The following is a 21,694-nucleotide window of genomic DNA, read 5'->3' as shown; positions in this document are numbered from 1 at the left end:
TATAGCTGCTTTTACACTGCTTATCACATTCACCCATTCACACACTGATGGTAGAGGCTGCTACGTAAAGTGCCCAACTGTCAATCAGATATCACATTCAATTTGGGGTTCAGTGTCTTGCCAAAGGACACTTTGACATGTAGCCTGAGGGAGCTGGGGATCGAACCTCCGACCTTCCGATTGAAAGACGACCGACTCTACCACTGAGCCACAGCCGCCCGTCATTGCATATGGTTCTCACTTCAGATGAGTATCAATCGTTTGACCTGTTTTCGGGTGGGTCCAACGATTGACATCCTGCATGTTTATTAGTCATAAATTATCACTGCTCTTTCTCACTGTCTCTCCTACACATCACAAATGATCAGAACTTGTGAATACATGCCAAATGATCAATGAATCTGCTCAGCAGCACTGGAAGTAAGGTGTCAGCACTCCTGCAGTCTGATGGCAGGAAACATTACAGCTTTATAATCACTGCTCCTCCTGGTGGACAGATAAAGCATTGCATTCCAGACCAGGACCCAGCAGAGGGTCTGTCAGACCCAGCGTGAATCTACCACAGATTTGCATGGGCACTTCAAACAGCTGCTCTTTTAAAGGAGGCATGCTGGTTTGAAGATGAGGTACCTTGGACCAGTCTCCAGTCTTCCACTCGTAACACTTGGAGAAGTCCTCACAGGGTTCCGATTCAGTGGGCTGGGACAGAGGATCACACAGACTCTGAGGGTTTGTACATGACACTGTCCGCCTACGAACACCTTCACCACAGCCTGATGAACACTGGAGGAAGTGATGGACAAACAAAAAAGGGTTGGAAATCAGAAAGATGAGGATGATTTGGGTTAGTTTGTCAGAGAGAGTAAGACTGATTGGCTTCATCTTTTTGCCTGAAGGTACTCAAAGGGGGTAATCCCGGTATTTTGTAACATTGGCACAGCTTTTTTTTTGTTGTTGCATATTTTGAGGTCTAAATTACTATAAAGAGTTTTTAAATTGTTCCTGCAGATTTAGAGTCCTTAAGGACAGTTGTGAAAATGTAACTGTAACAAAACCCCCACTATGAGTCATTCACACTTAATGTCAAACAAGGCATGGATCCAGATGTGTGTGCACCGGACACCAGCTCAGCCTGCGGTTCATACCTTGGACCACTCTGAAGCCTCCCACACTGTGAGGCAGAGGCGGCCCTCACAGCCCTGCACCAGCGGAGGTTTCCCCCCCTGGCAGTACAGGTCCCTGGTGTGGATGAGTGAGCCGTTCTGTAAGTGGTAAACACAGACCACCTCCCTCTGCTGCAGACCTTTACCACATGTCACGGAGCAGGACCCCCACTCTCCTGTCACCCACCTGTGAACAACACAGAGCGTTTACAGAGTGTTCAGAGCTTTGTAGGCTGTTTGCTTTCAGCCTGAGTGGAGAGATGATGAGTCTGTCTAGCTGATCAAAGCAGTGTTTCATTGTAATGTTGGCTCTCACACAGATACTGTTAATAACAGGTGTGTGGTCCACATTTAGAATGAGTGATCACAGAGAGAACAACATAGAACGATGATGATTTACATGTACGTACAGTCTACTCTATAATAATCTGACTAACCCTTTATTACTGACAACAGTTGTATCGAAAAATCGCAGCGCTTATTCTGACAGTAACTCTACGGCATGACCACACAGACATTGAGTGATTCTACTACAGCCATCGGAGCAACATAAATGCTCCTTCAGTGCCTACGTTGGTATTTCTCCTAAAAGAAAGCTAATCAGCTAAAGAAAGCTGCTTGGTTTTTATTGCAGATCAGTTTAAACAAGATTAGGCTCAGTCCATTTTCAAAGGGTTAATAAGAAGAGTGTGGAGAGCCGTTCACTAAGAAACTGCCAAAAGACTCAAATGTGGTCATTGAAGTCAGCAGAATAGCAAGTCACAAATGTGACTCCCTAAAGGCCATACAAACACAGACCAGATCTGTGTTTATGTTGATAGCTGATAGCTGACCTGGGATTAAGGTGTGTGTGTGTGTGTGTGTGTGTGTGTGTTTGTCTCACCTGTACTGGCAGGGGTGAGAGTTGCAGTGTCGTACTTGAGGATGTGGTCGGTTCTCAGGTTGACAGTAGCTGTCGTTGACCACCTCCATGGTTTTATTGGCTATCCTCATACAGGAAACAACCGTCCTCCTCTCACCTGCACACACACACGCACACACACACACGCACACACACACACACACGCACACACCCACGTACGCACACACGCACACGCGCGCGGGTAAATATGATACTAAGGGCCTGATTCATTAAAGGATTGCGCGGCTTTAGTGCCACTTAACCTGTGCAAATGACACAAAAAGACTCGCCTCATTCTCCAAGCACACGCAGAATGTCATTATGCAGACATTGGGGGCAAATTTGTCCCCTTTCTATGTAAATGAGCCTCGTGGCAAACAGCAGCTCTAACAGCACCACGCAGTTAGAGTGAAGATATACCGCCTGCAGAGTGTTATAGTGTTGAGGGCTGTCGCACTCTGAGTTTACACTGATCATTACGACAAGTCCACCTTTTGTGAGATCAAAAAGTTTGTCTGTAAATACCGGCCATTAATAATATATTGTCATTATTATTAGAATCGGTAGATCAATCAGTCCGGCGAGGCTCTCTGGACTGTCTGAAACCATCCCTGCTCATCATAGATCTGTTCTTGGAGTTGAGATCCGTCAGTGTACGCTGAGAGCACAGCAATGCGCGGCAGAGAGTGGAGGTGCAGACAGCTTCTCTCCACAATCAGACACTCAACAAGAGCAAACTGCACGGATCTGCGAAACTTTATGGGCGTGTTTGCGCCTGAATATCATCAGTGCAATGTGCTTTTTGAATCAGACCTTGAGACGGAGCAGATAGCGGGGGCAAATGATGCGCAATCTATGGAGCTATCGGCGGCCGCAATTCATTCTTAGTGAACTCCCCCTCAGTCTGTAATCAAAGTTGATGGTCCCAATGCATCATGGGATTTTTGTGCATTCATTTGAGCTAAAGTTGAGGGACGTAGGGCATGTTGTGTGTGTGTGTTTCCTGTCCAGACTGTCCTCACTAATAACTCTGCAGCAGTGCTTCTTCTGTGGAGTCAGATGTGTGTTTACAGAAGCTGATCAGCTGCTTACTCTGATGTCTGCTCTGGATGTCAAACCATACACTTACATGGGATCTGAAGCAGATAGTTAAACACTAATCCACCATTAAAAAGAGATGAAATGAGCAGTGGTGGGCTTACCCCCCGCTGCTTCACAGACCGCTAATCCAGGAACACCTGACCTCATCTCCTGGATAAAAGCAGTGGACTGCAACTTCAAAGTGCTCTTCTCACATACATGTACTCTGAAATATTTTGAGTGCTGGATACCAATATTACAAAGCAATAAGAGGATAAGAGGAGCTGCTCAGGAGATCAGCAGCGGGGTGCCTGACAATTAGGTTTGCCCTCTGCTCTGTGTGTGTGTGTGTGTGTGTATGAGGGAGAGAGAGAGAGATAGAGAGACAGAGCTACACACAGGGACCCCTGCTCTGTCCAATATGCTGTTGATAATTGGCTTGGATTAGCCACTGGCTGTTCAGTGGTCTGCCTCTTTGTCCAAACTCGCTGATATCCACCCCCCCTTCCCTCCAGACATGGCTCCAGTCTGCCCCGTTCACAGCCGCCTCCCCTTAAAGGGGAATTCATGTTTTCTTAAACCTGGGCCCTTTTTTACATATTTTTGGATGAGTAAAGGTACAAAAAGTTTTGGAATTGCTCCAGTAGATTGTTTCAGCCTGTAAAGTCCACATAAAGTGCTTGTTTCTGCCCTTTGTAGGTGATCAGCTTGATTTTAGGTTGGAATTTTTCTATGTGTATTGTTCACAAGGTCTTTATCAGGAGCTGAATTATCTTCAGAGGTCTCCTCTTCTCCAAAACATAATGGAGCCAGTAATTAAAGCAGTAAAAACACTGAATAAAGCCATTTTCTGATTCAGGTATAGGCCTAGAAATCTGTTGCTGACGTCCTGTAGATACAAACAACTTTGTGTTGCCATAATAATTTCAACATATGCAGATGTATAATGATGACAATCAATGTCTGCAAAGAAAAAAACTATGAGTAATGATACTGTCATTTAGCTCACTATGTGAACTTTGTGTATTACTTTAACCAGTTTTGAGCAGGAAGTGAGTTTCTCTTGCTAGGCCATGGTGAACACATAATGTAATTGCTACTATTACTAACTTCTTAATGGTCAGGCACCATCATATCTTAAAGAGCTCATAGTGCCATATTACCCCTCTAGAACATTGCGCTCCCAGGATGCAGGCCTGCTGGTGGTACCTAAAGTGTCTAAGAGTAGTGTTGGAGGTAGAGCCTTCAATTACCAGGCCCCCCTCCTCTGGAACAATCTACCAGTCAAGGTCCGGGAGGCAGACACCCTCTCTTCTTTGAAGAGTTCAAACCTTCCTCTTTGATAAAGCTTATAGTTAGGGCTGGCTCAGGCTTGGACTGTGGGGGGACTTGATACACCAAGCTCCTGTCTCTCCCTCTCTCTCTATCTGTATGCATTCATGTCCTATTATGCATGCAGGATGCTATCTTTGCATGTTCCGGTGAGTTTTTGAGCTCTCTCATCTTGCATCTTCCAAATGGGCCTGTACTGATAAGGAGACAGCCTTGCTTCATGCAAAGACAAAGAACAAAAACACTGAGAGGTTGTCTTTTATCCTATCTCATAGAGGTATTCAGTAGGAGTCAGGTGCACCAGGATTAGTAGTGAGGCAGCTGGGGGTGAGCCCACCAGAGCTCAGTTTATCTCTTCTTCATGGTGGATTAGATTTTATCTATCTGCGTCAGATCTCATGTAGATAAAGAGCACACATCATAGTGAGGAACATTAAACAGCACACAGCTGACTTAGCAGAGCAGGGCTTTTATTCAGCCAAAAGTCTTTGGATACATTTTGAATCCTTATTTTATAACAACAAACCTGAACCTGGTTATTATAAGGTCCATATGTAATAAGATAACAGGTCCTATCTGTTAACTGTTAAATGAGATTGAAACTTGACACAACGGAAAAATAATGCTTTTGTAACTGTTATTCTTCTGCTGCCTCGATGAGTTAGCTTGAGGGGGTATGGACCTTAACAGTTCACACTCCACCATGTGAGCCCGAGTCTGAACTCTCTTCCAAAACAAAGATTAACTTTCATTATCATCAACACGGCAGAAAATTTGGCAGAGGCAGATCAGAGATAAATTAACCAGATGACCTTACTGAAACACTTTCCATGCTGTGGATTTAAATGATTATAAAAGGAAGACGACCTAGTGTCCCCACAGAGACTGGATTTAACAAAAGCTTATGTGATGACAGTGTGTTACCTCCTCCACATTGGACAGTGCAGTCCTGCCAGCTGCTGTGTGTCCAGATGTAGAGATACTCTGGTTCTCTGTGCTCCTCACTGCTCCTGTCCTGCGTTATGTTCAGAGACACCGTGTACTCATAGTGGATCCCATAGCTCTGGTCATGGAAAAGCAGCACCTGTGAGGAGGACAGAGAGGGGCTTAATGCTTTCCCACCTCCACAACCTTCTTCTGCCTTCTCTTTATTAGAGAACATATTAGAATCAATGGAGTTTTGTAAGTCACTGTTGATGCAGACCAAACCTCTCCAGCCGTTACTTCACAATAAAAGCTTTCTAGTTTGAAGACATTGATAACTCTGTGCCTTCTTGAGTATCAATACAATGACTTCATGAGGATTAGTACACTGATGGTAGTCCACAAACCAATGGATGACATCACAGAGAAGCGCCCACTCTCCATACAGTGTAGGATTTTAATTGGATTTAATTGAATGTTTATTATTTAATCTTACGCTGAAGGGCACCTGTGTGAAAGCACCTGCATTCATCATGTTTCTCCACTCATTCATTCAGATTTTTCCTTTCACTTGTTAGTTTTATAAAACTGATTAAATGTATAACTTATTGAGATCACAACTGGGTTTTCTGATGTTGAAACACTTCTTGTGAAAGGCTTCACGTTGTACACTTACCAGCCGCCAATGCTTCACTATTTAAATACAATATAAAGAGTCTATTCTACAGACAAAACTAACCAGTGAATATCTAATCTATAGTCAGAGGTCAATCTTGCGTGACTGATGTGATTACCATCAGGTGTAAGGGGGTCTTAGTGGGCCCCTTGGCAGACATCTTCTCCCACAGTCCCCTCCTCACGTAGCGTACTGTGGTCCCTGCCAGCTCAAACTCTCCTGGAAGCTCGATCTTCCAGTCGCTGTTGATGGACCTCTTACTGGAGTCTTTCAGGGCTGCAAGGAAGACATGGGGGATTAGAAGAAACACTACACACACACACACACACACACACACACACACACACCTACACACACACACACACACACACACACACACACACACACACACAGTGTTTTATGGGACAATTAACCCATTCCTACTCAATCAAGATCACAAGTTTAATGTTTGTCTTAAGTCATTTGTGGCACTGGAAGGACTATAAGTTCACCAGGACCCAAAACACATACACACCTTAAATATATCATTTCTGTGTATAGGATGTAAACAATGCCTGACAGACCCAGCTATAGTTGGGGAAGAGGGACACACTTAACCTGCCTAAACATAAAGACTTGAAAACTAGCAGGAACCCCAAAAAGGCACCTTCTGTATCATCACACTTCAAGCTTAAATATCAACACTGTGCATCCTATCTTAATTAGTTAATCCTAGAAGAGTTTGCTGTGGATGAACAAGAACGAGAGATCAAAGGTCTTGGAGAACAGTTTTGTTTTTAGTTGTTTCTTAATAAGTTTCCGAAGATGCTGCTTTGGGACTGTGAAAAGAGATGAGTAGATGGTTTGCCTCTCAGACACAGCTGTGTATCATTGGCATAGGAGATAAGGCTAAGGCCAAGGCAGTGGATGATCTGATTTAGGAGAAGAATGTAGATGGTGTATACGAAGGGTCCAAGCACAAAGCCTTGAGGTACACCCGAGCTGACTGGTGCCTGATTAGAACAGCACTCTCTGATGGTGACAACCTACTTCTTGCTGTAGATATCTGACTGCTATCAGGTGACAGGTGTACTCGTGAGCCCACGTTAATCAGGTTAGTGACTGGTGGCTGTTCACTTGCTAGACTTAGCCATGATGCAGCCAGTCAGGACACTTCCACGCAATGGTGCATGATTAAGAGTATGCTGGAGTCCATATAGAGCAGGGGTCTCCAACCTTTTTTCATCTGAGAGCTACTCTGAAAAAATTAAGTGGCCAAGAGCCACGTGCACTACATCGCTGTAATTGTTGGTGGCGCCTCATGTTGATTCTTTTGACGACTGAAACGTTGTTACCACAGATGAGGCACACACACTTGTCCTTCACAGTCATTACTAAAAACTTGCTTTCCCACTACCCGTGGAAATAGTATGTTTTCTGCTTTTTCTTGGCGTGGCCACCTTGACTGTTCATCATAAACCTGGCGAACTGACATGCTAACAGCACCTAACTCCTCACTTTAGCTCAACTAGCGTACAGCATAACTGACCCGACCTGTGGATGGAGGTTGCTGCAACATTGCTGTGATTGGTTAGGTTCAGACGTTGACAAACTTGCCAGGAGCATCACAGTTTTTTGTTGACAGCTGATAGGCCTGTCCTATTATTTTGTATTGGAGGGGGTGGGACATCTGTGTATTTGATTGAACTTAAGTGGGAAGAGGCTTTCAAGGTGCATTTATTGTCTTCAGATTTCTTGTGTGAGTCTGTGAACCTCTTGGCGAGCCACTAAAATCCAGGCCGCGAGCTACCAGTAGCTCCCGAGCTACCTGTTGGAGACCCATGATATAGAGCCACCGCAGCCTGAGAGCAGGCAGAAGCTAAACTGAGACATAATCTGATTTGCTGCAGAGAGCCAGAGAGGGCCCTTTATTATTCCAAGAAGGGAGTCTAAAAATGGTTGAGAGGGTTACCATCTTATGTAAAGCTAATGTTTAGTGTTGGTGATATCTTAGTGGGACTTTGCCCAAGTTGGTTGTTTAAATCTCCAGCCAACATAAAAGCAACAGGCTGTGAGCTTGTCATCCAGGTGTTGGTGTGTGGGGGAATGTACACTGTTGTATGAATGACGGATGTTAACTCCTTCAAGGAATAATAAGGACATTTAATCTAAGGTGCTCTAGGGTAGGAGACCAGCCGGAAGTCATGGTGTGTATATCTAAGTGGTTGTTGATCATAAGGAGGACCTTCCTTGTTGTCAGATCCTGGAGGAGAATCCTCCTGATTTAATGGGGTCTGGGATCAAAGGCTTGAGCCAAGCCTCTGTGAAACTGTGATGTTACATTTCTTTGTACCCTTTTTACCTGCTCCTGAGATATCACCTCCACAAAAATGGGGAAGGTTTTAGAAACATCCAGACAATATACTCATGGAAATGAGATTTTATGAATGCATGGTACTAGTAATAAACTATATGCACGTTAGAAGCTGCCAAATGTTCAACAAAAAACGGAAATTGTATAGCGTTTATGACTGTAAGTTAGCAGTAAACATTCTCAAGGACCATAAGGACATCTTGTAAAACACATGCATCATTACCCAGAAAGCTATGAGAGGGTTTGTCCTCCACAACTTTGATCCGTCTGGCTCCTGCAGGGATAACCACAGCCTCGATGTAGCCTGAGGGACACACAGAGAAAATGAGGTGGAAACAGATTCAGAGACAGAGTCGGAGCACAAAACCTTTACTTTTTAGGAAAAAGTCAGACAAATGTAATTTGCTGGGAGCTATCAGTGGAGTCTTTTATCTGACTTTTGAGAACAGATTCAGAGGCGTACAGAGTTGGAGACAGGGGCAGGCTGGGGAGGTTTCAGAGATGCTCTGTTCTCAGTCCCTCATGAGATCAGATCAACATTTATATTGTATAGTTTTCCTTTTTCCCTATTTAGTGAATGAACTAGTGAAGGACCATACTAGTGTTTTTGCCCTTTTATTACAGATATCATGGTATTTAACTGTTTTTGGGTGCTATTTTCTGCCTATATTCTGAGTGCAGTAGGGGACTACAGGCACATGAGGGGATACAGGGCAAAGTAAGGCTCCGTGGTCAAACTAAACCACCAGAGATGCTTACAAAGACTTGACCTGAAGTCCCGATGCACCAAAAGACACTGTCTCTGTAGTTTGTGAGGACAATTTAAACATGACAGCAGTCATTTTACTGGCAAAAACAGGTAAAATCCTTCAAATGTATTTTTATTTTTTGTGTGATATAAAAAAATTAATTTGAATGCCCCGCCTTGACAACAGCACCACCCCAAATAAACTCCCAATAAGGTGCATTGATTTTTATGGACACAATCAAAGCACCTTTATCGAGCACGCTGAATTCATTATGGACATCATCAGTCATCTCTGTCCCACAGCCAGCCACCAGCCCTGCACACAGCATAGCCCTGTATCCATGTTGGGCATTATATCAGTACAAAGCAGCTCAATCTGATAGCACTTAATCTACCAGTAACTGTTAATGCTTACAGTTAGAAACACTGTGGTCTTACAGAACAGACCTCTATAACAATCTGGTGGTTCCTCTACTTAACTTTGGTGTTATTTTCTCATATTGGCCACATTCTGATCCGTCGTGACATTATCACCTGTTGGACACAGCTTTATATGAGCCAACAGAGTCACATTATGGAGGCATGAACGAGAAACATGAAACATCTAAAATATCCAAAAGCACGCGAGCACACTTCAGCACTGTTACACTCAATATCAGCACGGCTGTGATTCAGTCATAGCAATATAATCCCAGCAGTGCTGATATTCAGTACAACTACACAACCTCAATTGTGATTTTATACAGTTCTACAAGCAGCAGGAAGAAGCCAGAAGCACAACAGATTATTGTTTGATCATTTCATCATGTCATGTTTCTTCATGATTCACATTAGTAACAAGTCAACATGAAGCTTTGTCAGGTCTGTCCTCAGGAGGAGAAGAAAACTACTTTAAAAAGAGAAGCTTGTTGAACGGAGGGCAATCTAAACTCTGAACGGCTATCACTACACAATGCCAAGTAGATTTGAAATTTTGATATGTGTGTAGATATTAATAAATAGTCATCAGATGCCTGCCGTCACCAAAGCCTTGATGATACGTGATTGGTCAATACTACACATGGGATACTACTAGGACTACAAACAGAAACCAGAATAAGTCCTGTACCAAATCCTGCGCCTTCAGATTCTATATTTTTATGCAGAAGAGAGATTAGGTAAAATGTTATTGTAACTGATCAGAATGATGGCCAAAATGAATAACATTATAGTAGAGTGGGTTTCCAAATGGATGTCCAAATTGTTGTGTATTGCAGAGGGATCATAAATTGTGAAGTCTCCATTATTCATCAATTCGTCAATGCTACACATGAATAAATAAACTGGGGTCACTTTAACAAGGAATATTTGAGCTGCTTTGGTTCCTTACCCAGAACACAGTCACACCCAAACCTGTGTTAAAGGACAGTATTTCATAGTTACAGACAGTAGTGTGACTTCATACTTACCGATACACTAGAGTCCTTCTACACACAGCACACAGTTACACACCATGAGGACAGCAGCTTCTGAGGCCCTTAACACACCTTGTATTAACATGTGGTTTTCAATTCGGATCACAGGTGATCAGCTCTAAGCACTAGCATTCAATGCGTCTCCAAATACGTCTTCTGTGACCACTTGTGATCGGATCTCACTTTCCCACTCTGTATGCAAATGAACATGGAGCCTCATTCACCTTAATTAAGACTTCAAAAACCTCATAAATAATCACACATATAATGTCATATGTAAAGTTAATCTGTGATGCAGACTGGCAGCACAGAGAGGGGGAGAGCTGCTGTGCAGGCGCCCAGTGGGGGGGGATGAGTAGGACTGAAGTGAAACTTTGTTTGATCATGAAGCCTGATGCTCCTCCACAGCTCTGTGTTTATCAGTGAAATATATGAACTACACAGCATATGGACATATGACAGCTGGTGGAGACAGAGTTTATACTTAAATGTGCGCGGAAATACGGACAGATCACGACGTTATTGAGTCAGAGGCAGAGCATAAGAAACACACAGATTGGTGTCCTTGCTACGCTGCATTATAAAACTCTGATAACTTCATGTGGATCACTTGATTTTTAAACTGTGTATTAAAAACCGTATTAAAAACTTCAATGCAGTCTCCTTACTTAATAAACACAGACACGATCTGTCTGTATTCCCGTGCACACTGTAAATCTACGTTTACACGTGCTGGAGTGACATGAGAAGGAAATGTGATTTTTAGCGTTCACACCTGTAGTTAAGGCTGTCCACTTGTGCTTGATCACGAAAACCACACGTTGACACCAGGTGTGTTAAGGGCCTGAGTGACAGTCTGCTAGTTTAAGGACATCAAACACAGACACACCAACAAGACAACAGCAAACATTTTGTCAAATGAACCCAAAGTTTGAAATGCAAATTATTAGCTCAGGTCAATGTCTCAGTGTTCAGGTCAGAGTAGTGGGTCACTCTTGTGTGTCACAATCTGGGACAGATATTCTGCATGTGCTGTGTACATGTCCATGAATGCTCCTAAAAGCTGGTTGCACAGAGAGAAAGCTGGCAGGTTAACCCTGATGAAGCTCCCTGTTCAGTAGGCCATGAGATCTAAGCGGCTGCTCTCTGTCTGTACTCTCTCTGAATCTACTCACATCATTTGAACAGATCATGTAAGAACCATGTTTATTTGGTAAGCTGTATGAGGCCTGTGAAGCTTGCACATGCTTGTGTTATACAAGTCCTTGTTTCACCTTCTATGAGATATATGTAAGGGTGAAATACACCCAATGCTCCTTCAGTAAAGCATCTAAAAATAGTCCCTCAGACTTCAAAGCAATAGTTTGGTAATATGTAGGCTGGCGTTGGTGTCCTCTTCATGTGCAGATGTGGTATTTGCCATTCAAGCTTTGCGTTCATGATACAAAATTTTGTGAGCCTTGGGCTGAAACTGATCCTGCACAGATCTTTTCTGAGGGTTTGGGCAACTCGCATCCACAATGAACAAACACACCACTCCCACCTGAAAGCCAACCAGCAGTGTCCAGCAGCCCTCCACCACCCTGCCCACCAACATTTACACACAGAGTGCCATGGGCTCACCTGGGTTTACAAGCAGCTAAATCCAGTTATAGTGTAATGTTTCATACAATACTTAAACGTCAGACTTGAAAGATTTCAACCTTTTTATAACAGATGGCGGTTTTCTCCCCCTCCACTGTTGGCGGGAGCAGCAGGGAGAAGGAAACACCTCGGATGAAAGGAATGTGTCCCTGGCCTACCTCTGGGCTGGATAATGAGGTAACGGGGTCAAACAGCTGCTTATGTAACTGTAACAAAGCTTTTTATAAAGATTCAGACTGCACCCACCACCCAGGGGAGCCCACAGATAACTGCTTATCTCATCTACCTACAGTGAGGCACTCCGGCAGTTCAGAAAACACACACACACACACGCACACACACAAACACACACACACGCACACACAGTGCATGCACCTTACATGAGAAACACTTGGGGACAGCTCTGGGTTTAGCCATCACACAGGTAGATACCCTCTTACACTGCCTAGTGGTGACTGGAGGACAAGACAAGGAAGTGATCACATGTCCTGCGGACCACACCAGCATTTGCATGCACATGTGCACACACACTAACACACACACGCTCCCACTCCTGTTATTATCCCATGTCTGAGATGATGACCCTTGTGCACAGATGCCTGCTGATTGTTTCATTTCATCATGCTACAGATTCACAGTCACAAATGCTGCAATTCACATTTGGGGTCTAAATGACTGACATGTACAAACAGTTATGGAGCTGCTCCAGTAGCTTGTTTCAGCCTGCAGCAAAGCGGGCTGTAAAAATCTTCCTCTGTAACTAGAAGGTCTATCTCGGTAGGATGCTTCCTGTCATGTTGTCAGACACTTAGAAGAACAATCTGAGCCTGTCAGTGGAAACAACAAGAACTTTGATCAGGCTCCTTTGTCTACATAAATTATGTTGAAGCCATTACAACCATGTCGCAGCTGCAAACTGAGGCAGTTTACTGGGCAACTCCAGAACAGTTTGGACCCATTAATCATTTGTACACATGTACAAATAGGGTCCTGGTTGAACAATACTGGAAGTCCTCTTTAAATGCAAGGTGGGGGATGATGAGGAGTTGTGTGAGCGGTCCAACCAGGGCCTGTAAATGTAGTCACATGGTCTGACAGTGTAAAAGCCTTAAAAAAAACCCTAAACAATGTATCTCAACTTTAATTATGTGTTATACAAACAGGGTGGAAAACACAACGTAATATGTCCTTCAAAGACGTTTCTAAAACTCCTGCTCGTATCATGAATCTGCTGTCTCTCACCAAAGGTCCTGTGCTTGTTATAAAGGCAGCGGGTTGATGTGATGTAAACATGTCACTCCCTTATTCCACTCAAGAAGGAAAAACAAGCAACGTTTCCCATTTCAAGATTTCATTGTTAAATAAGATCTATTGGTACAACTATTGTATCACTCCCTGTTCATTCAAAAATGTCCAGCTGCAAAAGATGGGACTGTATGAATATTTGTATGAAGCACATGTTGTAAACTATTCGTATGTATGGGATTGAGACACAGCTACAGGCACTGGCAGGTGTCTTCCTAAAACAGAACACACATTCTCTTTTCATTTGTAGAATACAGCTGCTGATCAGTGGCCCAACGCTTCAAAATGTGACGATCTAGTACCCCTCTAGCTTGGATTTCATTACTGTAGGCACCACACAACACTACTTGGTCATGTTGATGTTCTTTAAGAGCTTATGTGCAGGTTTTAGTTACCAAACGTACTAAACGCATGCAGGTAGCCTTACAAATGAACATTACAGAACATTACGTAGAAATCAAACCAGGTCTTCTTGCTCCTGACTGCCACTTGGCGCAGACTTTCTCTCTCTTAACACCAAGTTACCTGACTTTAACTGCAAATCAAGACAACAATCTAGAGGACAGTGTCCAAATGAGGACACAGAGGTGTGCACAGCATCTTACTTTAAGGCATTAAGCCACCTTATTTTCAAGAAGGGAATGAGAATGGACTTTAGATTATATTCATAAAAAAAGAAATACATAAGGCATGGCTATTAACACCAAAACACACACTCACAGACAGACACACTCACCCATTCCCTTGGTGTGGTTGAAGTCTCCTCTCACTATCTTACAGGAGCGTCCGTCTCCATTACAAACACCACAGCGGTCCTCTTTGGCTGATGAGCCGATGATGCCGTCACAGCCAATTTTCTGACCCAAAGAAACACAGTGAAGAGCAGAAGGACAACAGGAGGCGGATTAAAGGCTCAGTAGGTAACATTATGAAAACTAACTTCATATTTGCTCAAACTGTCACTTTATCCATGCAGTAGTACATGAGAGTGAGAGAAGACAAATGAGGAAAAGCAAGCTAAAGAGAAAGAGTGGTGGTGGAGAGAGCTACGGGACCTGAAAGGATTAAAAAGCGATGCTGAGTTAAACAGTTCTGCTCGACAGGTAATTACCCCAGCTTCATTTCTGCTGTATTTGTTTTAAAAAAATGTTTCCACATTGCTAAGATGTCTGCGGTTACTGGGACGTGTTACGTCGGGCTAACGTTAGCTTGTTCCCGCTGCTGCTGTTCAGCGTCGTTTCATCGCCGAGTGGCTGAAAATATCTCTGTGAAGTGTCCAGGCAGTGTGACCGTTTCAGACTTTCTCCTGATAGTTCTGTGTGCCTGTGCTCTCACGGCTAAATGTTCACAACATCAGTGAGTTACTGCTTAGTTGGCTCTGTTTTTTCCACAGTCTCTGTTGTGTGTGGTGCTGGTGGTTTGCCAAATAGAATTAGCTGTAGATTACCGTTCACAGCAAAAACACTGATTTCTGCTGGTTTGATGTGTGTCTGCTTCGATAGTGTTGGTGGTGTAATACAACGGCTATGGTTGTTGTCATTTCACGTTTTACCAGTGTGTCCGCCATATTGCATACTTGGCTCCTTCAGTTGCCGTGGTTACTCGCCTGCGCGCGCATGACAGCCTCCTCTGCGGGGAGGGCTTTGGAGGCAGGACTGAGCGCTGCATAGAGAGAGGGGGAAGGACCTGGTTGTGATCTTTCAAATTTTGAAGCAAAGTCAGCTCTCCTCGCCGTCTTACGTACTGCAGCTTTAAGTGGCTTTGTACAAATACACGTTGTCTGCAGGAGGAAAGTTTGGCCTGATGATGTGTAGTTCTGTCACCCATCAGAAGGTGATGTTACAGACAGACCCACAACTTATTGTTGCCATAGAAACAAAACCTGCGTGCAGCGTTCTCTCACCGGGTGCAGTGTTTTTTCTCTCACAGCTCAAGTGCTTCGTCCCAGCTCTCTCCAGCCGCCCTGCCTGGCTAATGTTCGCTAATGCTTGTTATGGTTTGCCGTTTGTTTACGAAGCACAATGCCAGAGTCATCCAGTGTATTTATGTTAGAGCTAGTTGGCTAACCTTAGCATGCTTACTAACGTTATGACTACCAAAATACTATCTGAGTGTGTATGTCAGTTATCTAGCTTGACACATAACTTCGCCAGCTAACGGTGTTGATTTTGTAAATTATGTAGCAGAACAAAGCAAATGTGTATAACTACCGATTGTTTTCTATTAGCAAATATCATTGCATTACCTGCCTAGGCTAATGTTAGCCAGCCAGCTGTAAGCTGCTGGCAACAAGCTACCGTTAGCTTGTCTGCTATTGCAGACGATTGCCAGTTAGGCAACGTAGCAAAACACCGTCGAGTAGATAACATCAGCTAACTCACACAGACTCCTGGGGCTGATCTGGCTGGTAATTGAGTTATTTGCCATTTGGTTACATAGCATAATGCCAGATCCATGCAGTGTAGTTATGTTAGAGCTAGTTAGCTAACCTTAGCATGCTTGCTAATGTTATGACAACCAAAATATTATCTGAGTGTGTATGTCAGTGTTGTCAGTCTAGCTTGACAAATAACTACGCCACCTAACATGATACTAACTTAGTTCCGAGATTGAGCATGCTCAGTTTCGTGTTTCTTTGGCAAAACCCCAGAATGCTTGTTAATGCATGAGTGTCCGCGCGAGCACGTACAAGAAGGTTGAGTGCAGTTCCCTCAACGGCCGACCTGGTCACTAGGAATGAGGAATTTCTGAAAGTTACATCAAGCACCTTTAAAGGTGAAAGGGACTCTGCGGACTGAATGGAGTTTGGTAGCTCGTTCCACCACCTGGGGACCACAGAGGAGAAGAGTCTAGTAGTAGTTTAGGGCCCTGTTGTGATGGGAGGACTGGGGGCCTTTCATTGGCAGAGCGTAGTGGGCATGAAGAGTAGATGAGTGTAGACCTGGATGAAGGCGCTCAGGTAGGCAGGAGCCGTTTTTGTAGCTGTTTTTTAAGCAAGCAACAGAGTTTGATTGAATTTGATGCGAGCTGCTAGACCTGCTCTTTGTGTCTTGACATAACCTTGGTTATGATTTGGTGCAATACAAATAAAATTTGATTGATTGATTGATTGATAGTCCAGTAAAGCACACAGCAAGTCAGATTATTTGTCTGTAACATGAAAAATTCCCCAAAAGGCTCCAACAGCACAAACACAGCCCAGAGGTTACGTTCAGTGACTGAATTAGGTTACAGCTAGCAGACAGCTAGCAGCTCCCACCTGTCACTCAGAGAGGACGCACAAGATGATTGATACATTCGCTATAATGGTCAAGCAGTAAAGGCTTATTATCATCATTAATACTGCTTGTATGGGCACAATGATGATCAAAGCATTATGTTGAGCTTCATCAATAGATAAGTCATGAGCGGAGAGATACTTCTGGGACGTGCCGGAGACGGACCGCAGCGCGTGATCACGACCATTCACTTGAATGGGCGCGATCGACTCTGGAGGTCGCGGCGCACACGCAACACGCCATTTATTTATCTACAATTAGCCAAAGCCAGATATGAGGTTCTTGGCAACATGACCATGTTATGAAAATAGCCCAATTACAATTTAATGTTAGCACTGGCCCGACTTCTCCCCTTTATCAGTTCAAGTCCAGTGTGTCTCCATAATAATAAGAATAATCCTACAGCAGAGCGGAACAGCTCTGCATTATTAACCCATTACATAATTATCAGTATCATTGTATGAATCCCAAACACGTCTGTGGCCCAGATTCATGAGGCACTCTGCAGCCATATGGAGCCCTCTCCAGTCCTGGGTCCTTCCAGGGTCTATTTTCATAGCTTCACTAAATATATTGCTCTTCCCTTTTCCTGTCTGCTCTCTCTCTCTCTCTCTCTCCTTGCCAGTGTTTTCATAGCATGGCTGAGTTTCAAATGCCAGGCTTAGAAAAACATCCATGCCTCCTCCTCCCTCCGTAAGCTCAGTATCTGCATACTTCTCTCAGTCTCCATTCTCCCACTCCTCCACTGTTTTTCCCTCTCAGGTGAAACACAGAATTAGTGTGCAGGCCTGAATGCTTTGGCGGAGCCCAACAGATGCATGATGTGGATGTTTGAGGCTGATGAAGGCAGAGGTGAGCAGCAGAAACCCGGTCTGATTAACCTGCTCGTCAGGTCACAAGTCTAATGTAAACAAGTCAACATATTAATGCTCGTGTAGAGCTTTGGAGTGGAATTCTGGTATTTTTAGACCTCTGTATATATTCTAACATATTTGCAGTGGTGGACAAAGTACACAACTTCATTACTTGAGTCGAAGTATAGACCTGCAACTCGTATGTTTTGTGAGATAAAGTTACTGTTTTGTCAATGGAGTCTGGTGTCTTTGAAGAGAGCGATGTAACGTCTGTTTCTGGTTCGGAAAAAAATCATCTTCGTCTTTAACTAAAAGGTCCATCTCTGAAGGGATCCTGTCTGTAATGTTGTCAGACACTTAAGGCCCTGTTGTACTCGCGGCACAAAGTGCCTGAGCGCACAGCACAAGAGTCATTGCTATTTTCCACCCCACACAGTCGTCATTTTCACGCCCAGCGCCCATGTTTTGTAAATAGCAAGTGATCTTGCACACACTTTAGTGCCCGTGGGCGTGTTGGTGTTAAAACGAGGTGTGGTCAGGCAAACGGGTGGCACGTTGCTATCTTGAGGACGCAGAAAGCGACTGCGCCTTAGACCAACAAAACCCGGTCTAAAGTCTAAAGTCTATGGCGCAGACTGTCTCTGCTATTTAAAGGGCACATCCACAACGTGGACACAGAAACACACACACTTACACACAAGGAGCTAAATTTATTACAATCCTCAGACATAACTACCTGTGGCACCGACAATCGATATTAAAACACTGTCCAGTGTCCATTACGCACTGGAGAAAACAGCCATGTGATCCAGCAGCAACAATAGGTAAATAAACATTTACAGCCGACCTTTCTTTGATGGTCAGCACGCAGACTTTAATAAACATAAGATCCTGTACGATCCTGACGGCGTGTCTCGAGATGTAAATAATTCATGAAGTTACGCTGCTGTGCCTCGTGCGTTCACAGCTTCTCTCTTTATTTTAATTTCTGCTGTGCAGTGGGATCGCTTCAGTGGCCTTAACATCAATCAAACATTACAGCCTGTTTCACAGCTGCTGGCTGGAGCAATGAAGACATTTCAGAACTTTTTTAACTTGTTTTTCTGTTTTTTAGACTCCAAAAACATGTAAAATAGGACCTGGGTTTAAAAATCCCTTAATTCCTCTTTAATTGTAAACCTAATATGACCTAATGCACAGCGCACAAACCCTCAACACACAACACAAACCAAAGCGTGCTTCATCTGATCTCTTCTAAGTGATCCTGCATAGTGAAGGATACATGAGTCATTGCTGAGCTGTAAGAAGTAAGACTTTTGTAAGCACATGTGCGTCATGATAATTGCATCCATATTAGAATTTCTGGAGCAGTCTCTCTCTCTGTCTGCGAAGGCCAGGAGCAGGGGGAATTCCTCCCACATGTACCACATCCAACATTAGCAAATAAACACAAAAGGCTGACTATAGTCGGGGCATCAGGTCCAAATAAACTCCTCACCCTCCCCAGCAGAGCAGCAGACTGTTAAGCCACACATCACAGCTTTATTTCACCACTGATTGATATTTTTCATTGATAGCAGCAGTATTAACCTCCTCTACAGTTCTTACTGTAGAAAAGACTAACACCTCAGAGCTGTATTCATGGCTCTGCCTCTCTGACCACCTGCAGCCTGTTGCACCAGCTGCATGTAGGTTCTCTCTTTAGTTAGTGTGCACACTAAACATATGTTGAATCTACTCTGGTTAAGATAAAACATGAACAACATAAAAAGGTCTTAATAATAAGATGACAACAATATATTCTACAGTTAGTGCTTAACAACAGTAATGTCTGGTGGTGAAACTGGCAGGCTGTAACTAATTAGTAACTGTGAATTAGAAAGAAGAAATTACAAAAACACAGATTCATATTGTGATCTGTCATTCGGGCGTCAGGGCGTGGTTAGACCATGCTTCTGCTGTTAAACCAGTGATGATCTGTGTAAGACAAAGGAAGCACGTTTTCATCCACCCTGAGCTATTTATAATCAGGATAGTTGGACCATTATCATAACTGTCATTTGCTCCTGACGTCAATAAATGCAATACAACATAATATATGTGATTCTGTTGTTTTTACTCATGGGTGTAGTGTCTGTGGGGCAGGAGAGCAGGGGGATGGTGAGTCAGAGATAACTTCTGCCCTGCTGCTGCCAAGGGGAGGCTGGGGAAGAAGGTGAGAGCCTTCTTTAGCTGTGTTCAGACCACAAGCGATAAAAATGTACCCTAATTACCTGATCGAGTTCAAACAGGGCTTTGTTTGTCTTTATTTGCATTGGTTAAACAGAACCCGTCAATATCGCCCTTCCAGATACGTCAGAAAACTAAACACTGTTGCATCTGGGTTCATAACGTCATCGGCAGTCTCACACAGCTCGGTGTATCTCCCCTCCTCCTCCAGGAACTGTGTCTGGATGAACTTTCCTGCTGCTTTCAGCCACTACTACTAAATTTGTGTCGATTAGCATCTTTTCATGGACCTTGATCTTTATTTTGAGCACTAATGATTTACCTGCTTTCTATCTCAGCACACCTTCCTTCTTAGCTGCGGCGTGCTGAAAAACTTACGCTGTGTGTGCTGTTTTGACAGAGAGGTGCCTGTGGGTGCCCTTTTTGATCCACATGGTCGATCCAATGGTCTAAGGTGCTGCACCTCTGATCATCAGGTCAGGTATTTACTGAAGGTTGTGGTTGGATGAACCTGAGGAGGTCTAAGTCGTCTCTTTAAGACGGGTGGACAGGCCGAGACGTTGGCCACCAAGCCAAAAAAAGTCAGATAAAAATTTGTATTTGTGAACCACTCATTGACATAAATGTGTATCAGTGTGCACATGTACGCATCAGTGTGTACCTGACACCTCCCGTTAACACACAGGTCGGCTTCGTATGGTCCACAGGGCGTCCCGTCCATCACTCTGTCAGCCATCAGGACCGACACATCCCGTCCCACTGGGCTGCAGAACAACACACACGGCTTCTCTGCTCACACACGCACACGCACACACACGTGCACACGCACACAGACACAGATAAGGAATCATGTAGTTAGTGTAATGTTGAAAAGTAAAGCACAAAATCAAACAACTTGAGTTTCAATCCAGAGTTGTTCAACTAGATGAGGAACAATTCAGTCTTTACAACTAAATAATAAAATCTAATTGGAATTCTGCCATTCCATACCTGGACCGCTGTTACCACAACCATGTTGGTCGCCTACATGTGAAAAGCACCTCACCTGTTTCTGCAGGTAGCTCAACATGATCACAGTATGCTGTTGTGGCGTTCGTCTACTGAAAAGTCTCACATTACACTTTCTAATATTTCTACTCCGACTGCTCAGACAGCTCAGGCTTTTTTCACTCACTATTTATCACTATTTATATCTAGGCGACCACGTCATTGACCTTGGTGTGTGTCTCACCATCATTAATAACAGCAGTCAGCATGCTGCCCTTCTTCTTGCTGGCGTGGCGGTCGTAGGAGAGACACTGCAGGTCTCTGAAGCTGGGGGTCCCCTTAGGACAGGGGGGACCTTCACAGGCCTTGTGCTCCACACTGGCCCTCTGACAGTGTCGCCCACCGGGGCCAGGACTGTGCACAATACACACAGCATATATTTACAGATATTAACTTTCCACTCTGCTATGTGGACATCTGCATTCAGTCTTTACGTGTCATGTGTAACAGACCTGTGTTTTGAAGGGTTAGCTCTGATCCAACACAACAACACAATAACACACAACACAGAAAACAAACCAATCGAGGCACGGTGAGACTAGCACCTCCTATGAAGGCATTCACAAACATTTTGTAAAATATGTACCTGTAAACTGGACCAGGTTTCAAAATACTCAAATTTCACAGGAATCCAAACATTTTAAGGGAATTTTTGTGGCAGCAAATTTTTTTACAGCGATGTGGGAAATATGATGCATGCAATCAA

The 21,694-nt window shown here is 43.8% G+C and overlaps 1 protein-coding gene across 1 annotated transcript in view; it reads right to left on the bottom strand.

Moving 5' to 3' along the window:
- Window positions 1-21,694, bottom strand: part of adamts17 (ADAM metallopeptidase with thrombospondin type 1 motif, 17) — a 91,693-nt gene that overhangs the window by 4,207 nt on the left and 65,792 nt on the right. The window contains exons 13-22 of the mRNA XM_069657838.1: window positions 21,173-21,342; window positions 20,603-20,730; window positions 14,317-14,437; window positions 12,656-12,730; window positions 8,653-8,733; window positions 6,195-6,352; window positions 5,401-5,560; window positions 2,047-2,182; window positions 1,146-1,350; window positions 631-783 (exon numbers count right to left, since the gene is read on the bottom strand). Coding sequence (XP_069513939.1) covers window positions 631-783; window positions 1,146-1,350; window positions 2,047-2,182; window positions 5,401-5,560; window positions 6,195-6,352; window positions 8,653-8,733; window positions 12,656-12,730; window positions 14,317-14,437; window positions 20,603-20,730; window positions 21,173-21,342 — 1,387 coding nt within the window. The remainder of the gene's footprint in view (window positions 1-630; window positions 784-1,145; window positions 1,351-2,046; window positions 2,183-5,400; window positions 5,561-6,194; window positions 6,353-8,652; window positions 8,734-12,655; window positions 12,731-14,316; window positions 14,438-20,602; window positions 20,731-21,172; window positions 21,343-21,694) is intronic.

The sequence above is a fragment of the Semicossyphus pulcher genome, unplaced genomic scaffold (assembly GCF_022749685.1).
Source record: "Semicossyphus pulcher isolate SPU_LCO1_2020_fin unplaced genomic scaffold, fSemPul1.0.p SCAF_1, whole genome shotgun sequence".
Classification (NCBI taxonomy): Eukaryota; Metazoa; Chordata; class Actinopteri; order Labriformes; family Labridae; genus Semicossyphus; species Semicossyphus pulcher.
Note: the sequence above shows the minus strand (reverse complement) of the source record. Positions and strands in the feature narration are given on the sequence as shown.